A 16,411-nucleotide genomic window follows, 5' to 3' on the forward strand; every position below is an offset into this window, starting at 1 on the left:
AAATTTTCAAAAGAAGATAACCTCAAATCTCTTTAAGTAAAGTCTGAACCTTAGCTTTTGTCTTATTTTTATCTTTTGTACTTCAACTTCACCTGTAAGGCATAATTAATACTTTAGCATGTTTAAGTGTATATGTGAGTAGATGGGAATGGGATATGTTTAATAGAGATCTAACTTCAGGTTACATTATAGATTTTATATGACCTCTCCTTGATAACTATTTGTTGTTGTAAGTGAAAAAAACTGTTTAAATGAACAAATCATCATAGTCTAAGTACTTGGAACTAGTTAGTGTCAATAAATGGAGGATATAGGTCCTAATAATGAAAGTTCAAGCTAAAATCTCCACATTATGCAAGCTCCCACTGTTAATGAAAACATCTTGTGGGGATGTATCATTATTGGATTTCCCTTTTTTTCTTTGGTAATGGACATATTACCTGGAAGTATTGGTTTTCATGTTTCTTGTTTTGAAGCCTTACAAATGTGTTTACCCTAAAGCTACTGTTTGGAGTTGCATAAAATTCACAAAGAACAATGTGAAGAAGAGATAGTTAAGAAATAAAGCTAGTATCTTAGGAAAGAGAAAATGCAGAGGGTAAGGAATGTTTTAAAACTGAACAGGTTGATTGGTAAAAGCTTATATTAATTCATAGATAAAATTTCTAAATTGTTTAGAATCTCAGATCTGGTATTAGTTTCATTTAAACATAGTGAGAAGAAACCAAGAAATGGGCAAGGTGCAGAAATGATCATACAATATGATAAATAGCTAATATACAGGTCATTAAAAGTATGCTAAAAGAAATTTGTTTACTATGCTACAAAAGGGGAAAATGAACATACTTTGGCTATGTTTAAACTGATGGGTAGAGTCAGTTCCCATTTAAAGCTCTGAAAACTCCTTCAAGACCCGACTCAAATTCCTTCATGTCTTCTATATGGTCTGAGTCTCTCCAGCAGTATCAGTGGTTTTTTTTCTATTTCACCACATTACGTTTATCTCCTTTTTTGCACTCTTTTTACTACTTTGCCTTGTGTTAAAGTTAATGGTAGAGTAGAAAGAGTGTAAATATTAAAACCTAGTTCTATTTTGAAATGTATAGACATATTAAATCACTATATTGTATACTAGGAACTGATATAGTATTGTAGGTCAATTATACTTCAAAAGCAAACAAACAAAAACCCCCCAAAATTCATGTGTATAGGGAGATAAGATTTGTGATTACCAGAGGTGAGCTGTGGTGGGAGGGGGAATTGGACAAAGGTAGTCAAAAGGTACAAACTCCAATTATAAGATAAGTACTAGAAATGTGATGTACGACATGATAAATATGTTTGACGATTATGTTATATATGAAAATTAAGACAGTAAATCTGAAGAGATCTCATCACAAGGAAATAATATTTTTTATATTTCATTTATTTTATAACTCTATGAGATGATGGATGTTTACTAAACTTACTATGATAGTTATTTTGTGATGTATGTATTTCAAATCATTATGCCATACCCCTTAGCTTATACAGTGCTCTATGTCAGTTATATCTCAGTAAAACTGGGAAAAAGATATCATTTGGCTTAATAAAAGCTTTTGTGATTATTAAAGAAAGAAAAGCCAGATTAGAAGAAAAGGCCAAGAGAAATTAAAATTAAGAAATTATTGTTTTATGAATTAAAATTATGCATTATTGAAAAATAAAACAGTTTAAACTTTCTGAGTCTCAGTTTACTTACTTTTAGAATGGAGGAGAAATAGGAACTCCTGTGGTTCTTGTGAAGCTTAAATTGAAAAGGATGAAGTAACTGACACTGAGTAGGCGTGCAGTAAATGTCAGTATCTTTCCCGTTTTTGAATTTCATGTCTAATTTCCCTGGTAGTCTGTAAGTTATTTTAGAAATATGTTTTATATTCATAGTGCTTTGTGCATAGTAGGCTCTAAAAGATGGTTTGTTGAATTTAGTTTATTGTCCTGATGTGAAAGTTTAGCATTATTTCCTATTTCTTTTTCCTCTGTCACCCTGGATTGAGATAAATATGTTATTTTCATGAAATTAAGGATTTAATTCAGTAGAATGCCATTATATTGTGACTTATTCCACAGAGTTTGAAATAGTAAGGGTCAAATCATTTCCCTGGAAACTTAATTAAATTCTATAAAATTTTATTAGCCTGTCTCATAGCATTATAGTCACAGTGGAATTCTGGTGTGTTTAAGATGGTGAAGTCTCTATTTAGAGATCTTTATCTAATGGCACACATTGAGAATATGGGAAATAAATGATATAAAGAGAGTAAATGCAAATGTCTTGCAAATGGTATTGCTTTGACATTTTCAATCGCTAATCTTCTAAAGTATGTTCTAATTTACTAAAATAAACCAAGAATTCAATTTCTTGTGAGATCTTTTTGCTTAATTAATTATTAGTAGCAGAACACTATTCTGTGATACACTGCAATTTGTCTCCTTTGTGTTTATGTAGTCTCTGACTTAAAAATGAATGAAAGCATTCTGATTCAGCAGAATCAATTTAATAACATGTCTGTTATAGAGCAGAAATGAATAAATGTTTGCTGAACATGCTACATATGGTTCGATCATCAAAACATTCATTTTTATTTCTTCTCAAAATATAAGATCTGAGAGATCTTCCTGGCTGAAGTTTGTTGGGTACCTATTCCGCATAAATGTTTCTATAGAGACAAGTGGGTACTTTTACATAAATTTGTTTCCATGTTTGGGATGTGAGAGATTTTTTTAATATTGATACTTTCTCATTATTATTGGAATTTATACATTCATTGTGATTTTTTCTTTAAGGGTAGCATTGTATCCTAAACCATGAAAAGTTAAAAAAAATTTTAAATTCTGTCTGTTCTTTTGTTACAATGAGGACTAAACAAGTTTCTTGTTCATGCAGTAATGTTGCTAGTACTTAGCATATAGTTTCTAATTCTTTATAATTTTGTCTCATTATTTAATTTAAGGGCATTTGTTATCTCTGTATTATGAATGGGAGAAACTGAGGCTCACTATTGACCGTTTGTCTGTGTTAGCTGATTAGGAATTTGAGAAAAATCTGCTGCTAACCTGATGATTTACTTTGGTTTTGATTTCAGTTTCAAAGGACGTTTGAATCTCTTAAAAATGTTTCCAACAAATCTGACCTCAAGAAAACCTACCAGAAGCTTGGGAAGGAGCTTGAAAATCTGGACTATTTAGCCTTCAAACGTCAGCAGGTAGGAGTCAGAGCTCTCCTGGGTGGAGGATATGAACACTCTAAGTCTTCTCACCTTTCTGCCTGTCAGAGGTTTAGGTGGGTCTGGGGAGACTTACATTCTAATGTTTGAGGCAGAAATAAGTTGTGCTGTGTGGTGCTGACCTGCTGTGTTCACACTTTTTTTTTGGCAGCATTCAGCATCATCCTTGCTTTTCGATGTGCACTTTGGGGGTTTCCATGTGTGTCCTTACACCTTTCTTAAAGAAAACTCCTGCTGGTTTGTGAGGGTTCAGCTATCCTTTGACAAAGGATGCTTTAGTGACGTAAAGGGAACATCTATGTGGCTTGAGTAGAGGGCTTTTATATTTGACAGGGGGATACGTGGGGAGAAAAACTACCTCAAGATTGAGAAAGGATGTGAATGTACATACAGAATTAAAGAAGGGAATCATAAATATGCCAATTTTTTTTTTTTTTTTTTGCTTAGTTTAGCTTTCGTTTTCTTGTTTGATCTCTGAAGCTTAGTAAGTTTGCCAAATGTGTAAGGTTGAAGGAAAACATGCTTTACAAACGCAAGTGTTTTATCCTCTTTGTATAGACCACTAGAAAAATCAGAGCCCAAATAGAATTTTATAGCGTTGCTTTTAGAATTGGTATTTTGTAGTATTAATAATCATTAAATTCTCTGTAGTTTGTAAGATATTGCCATAGTAGGTAGCTACTTTTCCCAAACTGGATCTCACCCAGGTTTCACAGCCACTAGGTGTCAGGATTGTCAAGCTTTTACTTGAGCTGAATGTTTATTCCAATCAGAACAACCAGTTAAATGTTTAAATTATGTTGCGTGAATTTTGGGAATGTGCTCAGTGATAGATATCATCTAGAAAAATGAATAAGTGGCTGACTTGTATGGCCAGGCATTGAATCCATTGCTTATGAGACTTGCCTGTTATTCTGGCAGATGGTGTGGCTTTCTTGATATTGCCTAATTTACAAATTTTGCATCTTTTGAAAGGGGGATTTCGAAGTAATATGTCCTATATAAACTTTTTGAAGTCAACATGGTATGGTCTAGAAAGAGTGACTTGAAAAGAGAATTGTGTTCTAGGGTTTGCTTTATCACAGACATTACATGGATATTTAACCTTCTCATGGTCTTATTTTCCTTGCTTTGAAGAGTGTTCTGGGGCAAATGCAGTATCTCTGCACATACCTTAATTCATATGAAAAAGGATACCATATCCATTTATTTATTCTTGTATTAGTGATGACCTATGTATTAACACATGTAAAAGAAGCAGTCACAGTTACTGAGAACTATTCCAGTAAGCTCCCAAATGATACTGCTTAAAATTCATACTGTGAATCACTGCTCCAGCCTATGTAGTTTAGTACAATTTTGTTTCCAAGAGCCATATTTTACCATTGGGGGGTACTGGAGTTGGCAGGCAGTAGTCACTGTCCTCTTCTCTTATCCTTTCTCATTAGCACATTTTCAGTGATTAGATTCCTACATTAGCTAATTGTGAATCTGGAAAATTGTGAATACTTCAAGAGCAGAAAGGCAGAACTCTGGGAGAATGGCATTGAAAACAGACAGGTGGAGTGCATGTGTATGTGAGGGAAAGATGGACACTTAGGTGTTTGTATATGTATACATATGTGTATGTGTATGTAAATCATATATGCTGTTTATTAGATGACAACTGTATGCCACATAGTGTGATTAGAACATTTATGGATTAGATCATTAAATGCTTATAACAATGTAATGAGATTGGCTTCACCATTTTACAGTTGAGAAAATTGTTTAGAGAGTTAAGTAACTTGCCTAAGGTCACTGGAGAAGTAAAGCTGATCTTTCAGTAGAAATCAGTCTGACTCCAAACCTGGGCTGTCCCCAATATCCCTGCAGAGAGACAAACTGGAGGGATAATAAAGTGAGGCATTGTAGGTATGTGGTATGAAGGCAGTTTCAGGAGAGGCCAGATCTGGGACTTAAAGAGACATTTGAAAAGGGACTTCTGATGAGAGGCAGAAAACAGGGGCAGTTCTTTCCTCCTCTCATACAAATTGTTCAATATATACAAAAACCCAAAAGGACTTTTGAAAGAATATCTTCAGACAGCTAAGAAAATACGTAAAACTCTATTTTTTAATGTTTATTATTTTATTTGGCTGCATTGGGTCTTAGTTGTGGCACGTGGGATCTTCATTGCATCATGTGAAACTTTCATTGTGGCCCACAGTCTCTCTAGTTTGGTGTGAGAGCTCAGTTTCTCTGTGGCATGGGATCTTATTAATAGCTCCCTGACCAGGGATTGAACCCACATCACTTGCATTGCAGGGTGGATTATTAACTACTGGACAACGAGAGAAGTCCCTAAAAGTTCATTTTTGTAGTCTTGGAGTGTTATATCTAGTAATTCTAGTCCAAGAAAATTTATTCGCATAAGGCAGTTTTTTAAACTTGAAATGTCAAATTCTTACAAAATGAACTTACCTGCATGCATAGCATATTGTCAACCCTTTGTTTTACTTGGTTCTGTCTTTCCCTGTATCTAGTGATCATTTTTTTTTTTTTCTGTCTGGAAAAGATGGAAGGGGAATTGGAGTGAAGTGGTCAGAAAAAGGATGGTAGAGTAGAAAGTCAGGGATCAAAGAGTAATAAAAAAAGAGGGAAAGGGGGTTTTAGGAATAAGATGAGAGGGATAAAATGTTGGAAATGAAACTATACTTGGTTTTATATTATAAGCATTTAGTAGGTTAAAGCATTGGTTTCTGAATAATTTTTTTAAAAAAGTCTCAAAATAGAAAAAGGGAAAATAAGAGAGGATTGCAAGAAGACATACTGAACAAGGGAGGTGGCAGGGAAAAGACAAACTTTATTTCCCATTAGCTTCCAAATGTATCAAAGCTTCCTAGAAATTTGTAATATTAACCCAGTTCTTCTGTACCAAAGCCACAGAGGTATTGTGTTTACTGGATGGGCAGGGTTTAAACAGTCAGAATATTAGCTTTTTTCTGACTTGGTGGGATTTGCTTTCATGTCCCATCCTTGCTTACTCGCTTAGTCATGTCTGACACTTTGAGACCCTATGGTCTGTAGCCCACCAGACTCTTCTGCCCGTGGGATTTTCCAGGCAATCATACAAGAGTGGGTTGTCATGCCCTCCTCCGGGGGATCTTCCTGACCCAGGGATCAACACATGTCTCTGTCTCCTGCATTGGCAGGCTGATTCTTTACCACTAGGGCCACCAGGGAAGCCCTAGCCTACACCCCTACTCCCTGTAATGTCCCGCAAACCTATACACACACACTATACGTTTCTCCTACTGGAAAAGATTCAGGTCTCTATAAAACTGAGCACCTTATAAGGCAGGATGCTTTGTACCAGAGAATTAGTCATGCTTTGTTCCCTGGTCCAACCATATTTATCATTTCTTTTTGTGACAGAACGTAAGCTCCATAAGGGCAGGACCTTGTCTGTCACCTTCAATGCTGTATCTTCTGCAGTGCTCACAACAGTATCTGACCCATGACAAATAATCAATAAATACTTGTTGGTACTTTTATCACTATGAAGAGGGAAGTATGCCAAAAGTTTTGGCCTCAGATTATAGGCAACTAAAATTGATATGTTTTACTGCACTTTTAAAATACAGAAGGATATTAACCCTTAGGCTTCCTGGATGCCAAACACTGACATATTGCTTCTTGCCATATGTCTTATTTAGGTTTTCTCCTAATATATTCCATTTTCCATCTATTTCTTTAAACGAACACAAAACATCAAGGCTACCTTATCTATGTATTAAGAATTCCCAATGAACTATAATTATTTTCTTGTATTCTTTCATTAGATTTTATTTTATGTCCCTTTCTATGATGTTTTAAAGATCATTTTGAGAGGTTTCTTTCCCTGAGCCAGATATGACCCAGGAATACTTCGCTCTATTCTTTTCCCATTTTTTTTTTTTAATGTGGATTAGGGGCGATGGGTATAGTCCTTTGTCTCCTAGGTGTAGATTAGCTTTGCCCTCCCTTTCCTTTTGTTTGCTTTCCTTTCCTTTCCCTCTCGCTCTCCTCTCCTGGTGGTTTTTCCAGGATGAATCTGTCTGAAGTAAATGGATGCCAAAGTCTTATTAACCGAAGAATCTGGAGACTGAGTTTTTTACTATATCTGGAGATGCAATCTTCGAGTTTATCTTCTTAGACTGCTTGGTTTTTATCCTCCTGGTTGATGATATATAAAAGTGGTACTAGCAAGACTGAGCTATTATGTAGAACCCAGGTTGATGTATTAATTTGAGAGTTTATAAATAAAGAAATTTTCTTGGGCGTTTGCTTTTTGGAATAAAATAAAGTTTGATATTCTGATGGTAATTTAGTTGCTGAGTTGTGTCTAACTCTTGCGACCCTGTGAACTGTAGCCAGCCAGGCTCCTCTGTCCATGAGATTTCACAAGCAAGAATACTGGAGTGGGTTGCCATTTCCTTTTCTAGGGGATCTTCAAAACCCAGGGATAAAACCTGGGTCTCTTGCACTAAAGGTGGTCTCCTGCATTGCAGGCAGATTCTTTACCAACTGAGTCAGCAAGGAAGTCCTATTAATACTTATAATATTAAAAATAACATTATAAGACACATCCTGTTTCCAGAGGCTTCTGAGGTCCTTTGGTATAAAGTTGACATTATTAAGTTGAACTTTTTGTAGACTAAAGCGCATTTACACACTGATCAGAAAATAGATAACATTAAAATGTACTTCAGATACATATTCATGTTGGAACACATCAGGATCTCTGAATTCCCTCTTGTCTCCCTGATGATGGCATGCTATTCTTGCCTTCTGAACTTTTCACAGTGTTCATAAACTTGATGTTTATAATATTTAGCCCTTTTATATTTATTTAATTAATGACTAATCTTCCTTTAAAGCCAAACTGGAATGTCTTCCTTATGACACTTTATCCTATGGCTTTCAGTCAGTATGTAAACTTCCTTTTTGTCATTCTTAGCTTTTATCAGTGTCATGCAATTTAACATCTGAATGATTCAACATTCATTGAAGATCCTTGTAGTACAAGTTAAAGTGTGGGCCTGCGGTCAACCAAATCTTGTTAGATTATTTATACTGTTTTAGGCACTATAGTTTCTTCTTTTAAAAGGTTAGGAAAGTAATACCTAACATATAACCTGTTTTGATAAGCAATATATAAAGTGTAAAGTACATCAGTTCAGTTCAGTTTAGTCGCTAAGTCTTGTCCGACTCTTTGCGACCCCATGAATCGCAGCACGCCAAGCCTCCCTGTCCATCACCAACTCCCGGAGTTCACTCAGATTCATGTCCATCGAGTCAGTGATGCCATCCAGCCATCTCATCCTCTGTCGTCCCCTTCTCCTCATGCCCCCAATCCCTCCCAGCATCAGAGTCTTTTCCAATGAGTCAACTCTTCGCATGAGGTGGCCAAAGTACTGGACTTTCAGCTTCAGCATCATTCCTTCCAAAGAACACCCAGGACTGATCTCCTTCAGAGTGGACTGGTTGGATCTCCTTGCAGTCCAAGAGACTCTCAAGAGTCTTGTCCAACACCACAGTTCAAAGGCATCAATTCTTCGGCCCTCAGCTTTCTTCACAGTCCAACTCTCACATCCATAAATGACCACTGGAAAAACCATAGCCTTGACTAGACGGACCTTTGTTGGCAAAGTAATGTCTCTGCTTTTCAATATGCTATCTAGATAGGTCATAACTTTTCTTCCAAGGAGGAAGCGTCTTTTAATGTCATGGCTGCAATCAACATCTGCAGTGATTTTGGAGCCCCCAAAAATAAAGTCTGACACTGTTTCCACTGTTTCCCCATCTATTCCCCATGAAGTGATGGGGCCAGTAGCCATAATCTTCATTTTCTGAATGTTGAGCTTTAAGCCAACTTTTTCACTCTCCTCTTTCACTTTCATCAAGAGGCTTTTTAGTTTCTCTTCACTTTCTGCCATAAGGGTGGTATCATCTGCATATCTGAGGTTATTGATATTTCTCCCGGCAATCTTGATTCCAGCCTGTGCTTCTTCCAGCCCAGCGTTTCTCATGATGTGCTCTGCATAGGAGTCAAATAAGCAGGGTGACAATATACAGCCTTGACGTACTCCTTTTCCTATTTGGAACCAGTCTGTTGTTCCATGTCCAGTTCTAACTGTTGCTTCCTGACCTGCATACAGATTTCTCAAGAGGCAGGTTAGGTGGTCTGGTATTCCCATCTCTCTCAGAATTTTCCACAGTTTATTGTGATCCACACAGGCAAAGGCTATGGCATAGTCAATAAAGCAGAAATAGATGTTTTTCTGGAACTCTCTTGCTTTTTCCATGATCCAGCGGATGTTGGCAATTTGATCTCTGGTTCCTCTGCCTTTTCTGAAACCAGCTTGAACATCTGGAAGTTCACGGTTCACATATTGCTGAAGCCTGGCTTGGAGAATTTTGAGCATTACTTTACTAGTGTGTGAGATGAGTGCAATTGTGTGGTAGTTTGAGCATTGTTTGGCATTGCCTTTCTTTGGGATTGGAATGAAAACTGACCTTTTCCAGTCTTGTGGCCACTGCTGAGTTTTCCAAATTTGCTGGCATATTAGTGCAGCATTTTCACAGTGTCATCTTTCAGGATTTGAAATAGCTCAACTGGAATTCCATCACCTCCACTAGCTTTGTTTGTAGTGATGTTTTCTAAGGCCCACTTGACTTCACACTCCAGGATGTCTGGCTCTAGGTAAGTGATCACACCATCATGATGATCTTGGTCGTGAAGATTTTTTTGCACAGTTCTTCTGTGTGTTCTTGCCAATTCTTTTAATATCTTCTGCTTTGGGCAGGTCGATACCATTTCTGTCCTTTATTGAGCCCATATTTGCATGAAATGTTCCCTTGGTATCTCTAATTTTCTTGAAGAGATCTCTAGTCTTTTCCGTTCTGTTGTTTTCCTCTACTTCTTTGCATTGATGGCTGAGGAAGGCTTTCTTATCTCTTCTTGCTATTCTTTGGAACTCTGCATTCAGATGCTTATATCTTTCCTTTTCTCCTTTGCTTTTTGCTTCCCTTCTTTTCACAGCTATTTGTAAGGCCTCCTCAGACAGCCATTTTGCTCTTTTGCATTTCTTTTACTTGGAGATCGTCTTGATCCCTGTCTCCTATACAATGTCATGAACCTGTACAATGTCACAAATCTGACACAATGTGGTCTGCTGGAGAAGGGAATGGCAAACCACTTCAGTATTCTTGCCTTGAGAGCCCCATGAACAGTATGAAAAGGCAAAATAATAGGATACTGATAGAGGAACTCCTCAGGTCAGTAGGTGCCTAATATGCTACTAGAGATCAGTGGAGAAATAACTCCAGAAAGAATGAAGGGATGGAGCCAAAGCAAAACCAAACCCAAGTTGTGGATGTGACTGGTGATAGAAGCAAGGTCTGATGCTGTAAAGAGCAATATTGAATAGGAACCTGGAATGTCAGGTCCATGAATCAAGGCAAATTGGAAATGGTCAAACAGGAGATGGCAAGAGTGAACATCATCATTCTAGGAATCAGTGAACTAAAATGGACTGGAATGGGTGAATTTAACTCAGATGACCATTATATCTACTACTGTGGGCAGGAATCCCTTAGAAGAAATGGAGTAGCCATCATGGTCAACAAAAGAGTCCGAAATGCAGTACTTGGATGCAATCTCAAAAATGACAGAATGATCTCTGTTCGTTTCCAAGGCAAATCATTCAATATCACAGTAATCCAAGTCTGTGCCCCAACCAGTAACATTGAAGAAGCTGAAGTTGAACGGTTCTATGAAGTCTTACAAGACATTTTAGAACTAACACCCAAAAAAGATGTCCTTTTCATTACAGGGGACTAGAATGCAAAAGTAGGAAGTCAAGAAACACCTGGAGTAACAGGCAAATTTGGCCTTGGAATACGGAATGAAGCAGGGCAAAGACTAATAGAGTTTTGCCAAGAAAATGCACTGGTCATAGCAAACAACCTCTTCCAACAACACAAGAGAAGTCTCTACACATGGACATCACCAGATGGTCAACAGTGAAATCAGATTGATTATATTCTTTGTAGCCAAAGATGGAAAGGATCTATACAGTCAACAAAAACAAGACCAGGAGCTGACTGTGGCTCAGATCGTGATCTCCTTATTGCCAAATTCAGACCTAAATTGAAGAAAGTAGGGAAAACCCCTGGACCATTCAGGTATGACCTCAATCAAATCCCTTATGATTATACAGTGGAAGTGAGAAATAGATTTAAGGGCCTAGATCTGATAGATAGAGTGCCTGATGAACTATGGACAGAGGTTCGTGACATTGTAAAGTACATATATGCTTTAAATCCTTTAAAATACATAAGGAAATCAATATTTTAGGGACTTAGCATTGTGCCTGGCATGTGGTTAGTATAAGTTGTAGCTATTATGGTGTTGTTTTTGTATAATTCTCATCAGTCTTCATCCTAGATGGTTGGTAAGTTCCATAAGGATATGCTCTCTTTCATATACTTTTGTACTTCACATAGGGTTCAGCACTGTTATGAACATATGGGATATAATGGTTTTGGACATATGTAGCAGTGGTTAGTGATCGCTGTCATAAAAAATGATACCTTTTGAAAAGTGAATTGAAGTATTTGGTTCTAATGTGTGTGTGTGTATGTGTGTGTGTGTATGTGTGTGTGTTGTTTTATATATGTGTATTTTATTGAAGTATAGTTGACTTACAATGTTTCAGGTCCACAGCAAGGTGATTAAGTTATATAAACACACATATATTATTTTTGAAAATTTTTTCCATCATAAGTTATTGCACGATATTTACTATAGTTCCCTATTCTATATAGTAAACCTTTGTTGCTTGTTGCATATCTATTTTTTATTTAGAAATCGAGTATTCTATTCATACTAAGTCAAACAAATAGAATAAAAATGTCATAAATTTTTTATTTAGGCAAAAATTCATAGGTTTTTCTATAATATATATTTATGTAAATATGTATAAATAACTTTTCTACTACGCTTGATAAAGTCTTGAGAAAGAACATAAAAACAAACAAGAGAAGAGATGGATAAATTGGAGAACATAAACTAAATGAAGGGACTTCCCTTGTGGCTCAGAGGGTAAAGTGTCTGCCTACAATGCAGGAGACCCAGGTTCAATCCTTGGTGGGGAAGATCCCCTGGAGAAGGAAATGGCAACCCACTCCAGTACTCTTGCCTGGAAAATCCCATGAACAGAGGAGCCTGGTAGGCTACAGTCCACAAGGTCACAAAGAGTCAGACATGACTGAGCCACTTTACTTCAAACTAAATGAAATGGGAGCACTGAATATGAAATAGAAAATGTGAAATAAACTAGATAAAAGTAGAAGATCCTCATATAGTCCAGTTGTTTTTAAACATGACTGCTCATTAGAAACATATCTGGAACTCTGGAGAAAAAAAACAATACTTGAGCATTTGTATTTTTCAAAAATTATCAAGATAATTCTGATATGTTTCTAGATTTTAAAAACTGATTACAGGTTTTTATGGTCGATACTAGTTTTGGTGGCATAGAGTTCTATATTTCTGTTGACCAATCATGATACAGTGGTATTAAGTGAATAATAGTTATGTAATCACAATAGTAAAAGATGTTTATCAGTTTTCACAATCAATAGCCAGACAAAAAATAAAAGATAATTACAATTGCAAGTCATAATGGGAACATCATTAACTTAACAATATAAAATAATTACATACAATTTGGGGTCAGGCAGAGTGATGTGGTGAGTGGAAGTGCATACGGGCACATGTTTGCATCCACCCAGCCATTCTATATCTTTTGGTTGGTACATTTAATCCATTTTCATTTAAGGTGATTATTGATATGTATGATCCAGTTACCATTTTCTTAATTGTTTAGGGGTTATTTTCTGTAGGTCTTTCTTTCTCTTGTGTTTCTTGCCTAGAGAAGTTCCTTCAGCATTTGTTGTAAAGCTGGTTTGGTGGTGCTGAATTCTCTTAACTTTTGCTTGTCTGGAAAGCTTTTGATTTCTCTGTCAAATCAAAGGAGAGTCTCGCTGGGTAGAGTTCGTGGTTGTAGGTTCTTACCTTTCATTGCTTTAAATATGTCATGCCATTCCCTTCTGGTTTGTAGAGTTTCTGTTGAAAAATCTGATAGCCTGATGGGAGTTCCTTTGTATGTTACTTGTCATTTTTCCCTTGTTGCTTTTAATATCTCTGTCTTTCATTTTTGTCAGTTTGATTACTATGTGTCTCAGTGTGTTCCCCTTTGGGTTTATCCTGCCTCGGACTCTCTGTGCTTCCTGGACTTGGCTGACAATTTCTTTTCTCGTGTTTGGGAAATTTTCAGCAATTATGTCTTCAAATTTTTCTCGAGTCCTTTCTTTCTCTGTCTTTTCTCCTTCTGGGACCCCTATAATGCCAATGTTGGTGCATGTAGTGTTGTTCCAGAGGTGTCTCAGTCTTCCTTTCTTTTCATTCTTTTTTCTGTATTCTGTTTTGTGGCAGTGATTTCCACCATTCTGTCCTCCAGGTCATTTATCTGTATTCCTGCCTCAGTTATTCTGCGATTGATTCCTTCCAGTGTATTATTCACCTCTGTTTGTTTGTTCTTTAGTTTTCCTGGGTCTTTGGTGAACATTTCTTGTATCTTCTCAACCTTTGCCTCCATTCTTTTTCTGAGATCCTGGATCATCTTCACTATCATTATTATGAATTCTTTTTCTGGAAGGTTGCCTATCTCAATTTCATTTAGTTGTTTTTTTTGGATTTTATCTTGTCCCTTCATCTGGGACATAACTTTCTGCTTTTTCATCATGATTAACTTTCTGTAATATGGTTTCTGTTTTAGCTGCTGTGAGACTGTGCTTCTTCTGTCTGCCCTCTAATGGATGAGGCTAAGAGGCTTGTGTAAGCTTCCTGATGGGAGGGACTGGCAATGGGAAAAACTGGGTCTTGCTCTGGTGGGCAGGGCCTTGTTCAGTAAAGCTTTAATCCAATTATCTGGTGATGGGTAAAGTTGTACTCCCTCTCTGGTAGTTGTTTGGCCTAAAGTGGTAACCCAGCCCTGGGGTCTACAGGCTCTGTGGTATGGTAAATAGTGAACTCCAATAGGGTTTACACCAACGGGGACCTTCCAGTGTCCCCATCCCTGTGGTGAACACTTGCTGACCCATGCCTCCACAGGAGGCCCTCCAAGACTAGCAAATAGTTTTGGTTCAGTATCCTGTGGGATCACTGCTTCTCTCCTCTGGGTCTTGGTGCACCCAAAGTTTTTTTTGTGTGCCATCCAAGCCTGGAGTCTCTGTCTCCCCCAGTCCTCTGGAAGGCCTGTACTCACATCCTGCTGGCCCTCAAGGCCAGATTCCCTGGGGATTCCCAGTCCCTTTGTCAGATCCCCAGTCTGGGAAGCCTGATGTGGGGTTCAGAACCTTCATAATAGTGTTGGAACTTCTTTGGTATCATTGTTCTCCAGTCTGTGGGTCACTTACCCAGTGGCTATGGGATTTTATTTTGTCATGAATGTGCCTCTCCTACTGTCTTGCTGTGGCTTCTTCTTTTGCCTTAGGACATGGAGTATCTTTTTCTGGTGGGTTCCAGAGTCCTCCTGTCAATGGTTGTTCAACAGCTAGCTACAATTTTGGTGCTCTTGCAGGAGGGTATGAGTGCACATCCTTCTACTCCACTATCTTGAACTGGAAACCCTAATGTGTTCTTGAGGTAGTGTCTTTTGTTGGGTAGTAAAATTAAGGTACTGAGTATTGTGTCATGATTATCTGTGACAGAAGTAGTGTATTAGACCTAATGTTCTGACTAAGCTCAAACTCATGTAATAATTACAACACATGTACCTAAACTTCCCCTGTGGTTCCAAGTAGTATCATTCAGTAAAATACTGCTCTTTCTTTAGTGATGATGTTCAGGAGTGAGCACTGCCTTTTTCTTTTACTGAGCTGAGTGAGTTAATTCCTTTAGATAACTCCAAAACCTGAAGCGTGAGAGAAATAAATCAGATGAATTTTATGTAGTAAAAATGACTGCAAGTTAATCCCTTGCATTAAGAAATAAAATCCTAGATAGATAATGACTGACCACATAGAAAAGAATCCTAGGCTTACCCTGGAACTCAAGAATTCTGGGGGACACAAGACAGCAATGTAGGGTTCTTGTGAAATCGATGCTTAGCAAAACAAAACAGATAGTTTTTAGGCTGGTTGTTTTTGTGCTATAGCACATAGAGTAGAAGAAGTTGATAAATTTTAAGTATTAGTCTTTAGCCATATAAAGGCTTATAGAAATAAAAATATTATGGATCATCTTGGATAAGGGGATATTCAATGATATTGCACTGGGAGTTGTCTATCTGTAAGGACAGTGTAAGGGAAAACTAACTGCCCATTTTTGTTAACATTAAGATGGAAGTTGTAAATATATTTTACTTAAGAACTTTAAAAATAAAGTACACATGCACCTGGGATTACTTAGATGCAGGCTAAGAAAGAGTGTAGTGGGAGCTGAATGAGTGGTATGAGGAGGTGCTAACCTTCTAGGAAGAGAGTTCTATAAGCAATAGATTCACTTCACTGGCCTTTGTTGGGTGAAATATGTTAATAGATCAATTGGGAGAAGATCCTTCTCTTACTTATTCTGTAATTAATCCAAATCTCTTGAAAGAGTTCTGATTGAATTATCCCTTTTAAGAGTAAGTGAACCAAAAACTGCTGCATTAAAAATATTTATGTCTATCTTAGACGGTATTCTGTTTCTTATTTGCCAAATCAAGTGAAATGGTTATTTATGCCACTTATAAAACTGTTTCTGAAGGTTCCAAAGCATTTCAGACATCATTTAAAAACTGAACACATATTGAAAATGTTGGCTTATAGTACAGTGTGCTACAAAAAAGTCCAAACAGTCCAAATATGCTTTACTCTGTCCACTGCATATGCAATTCTGTTTTTACTCAATTGCACACAGCTGTTTGTCTCACAGGGAAAAAAAAGATGGCATTAAATTTATTCTTCAGTTTTCTGATTCAGAGAGAAGTTTGGGTGCATCATTCAAGGTCGTCTTGAATCAGTAGCAGAATCAAAATTAATATTCACATTTCCTAACTTCTAGCTTATTG

General features: G+C 37.1%; 1 protein-coding gene across 1 annotated transcript in view; it reads left to right on the top strand.

The window, feature by feature from the left end:
• The window catches only part of CTNNA3 (catenin alpha 3), a 1,850,481-nt gene that overhangs the window by 173,476 nt on the left and 1,660,594 nt on the right, over nt 1-16,411 (top strand). Inside the window, exon 5 of the mRNA XM_052639474.1 lies at nt 3,126-3,245. Within this exon, the coding sequence (XP_052495434.1) occupies nt 3,126-3,245 (120 nt within the window). The remainder of the gene's footprint in view (nt 1-3,125; nt 3,246-16,411) is intronic.

The sequence above is a fragment of the Budorcas taxicolor genome, chromosome 5 (assembly GCF_023091745.1).
Source record: "Budorcas taxicolor isolate Tak-1 chromosome 5, Takin1.1, whole genome shotgun sequence".
NCBI lineage: Eukaryota > Metazoa > Chordata > Mammalia > Artiodactyla > Bovidae > Budorcas > Budorcas taxicolor.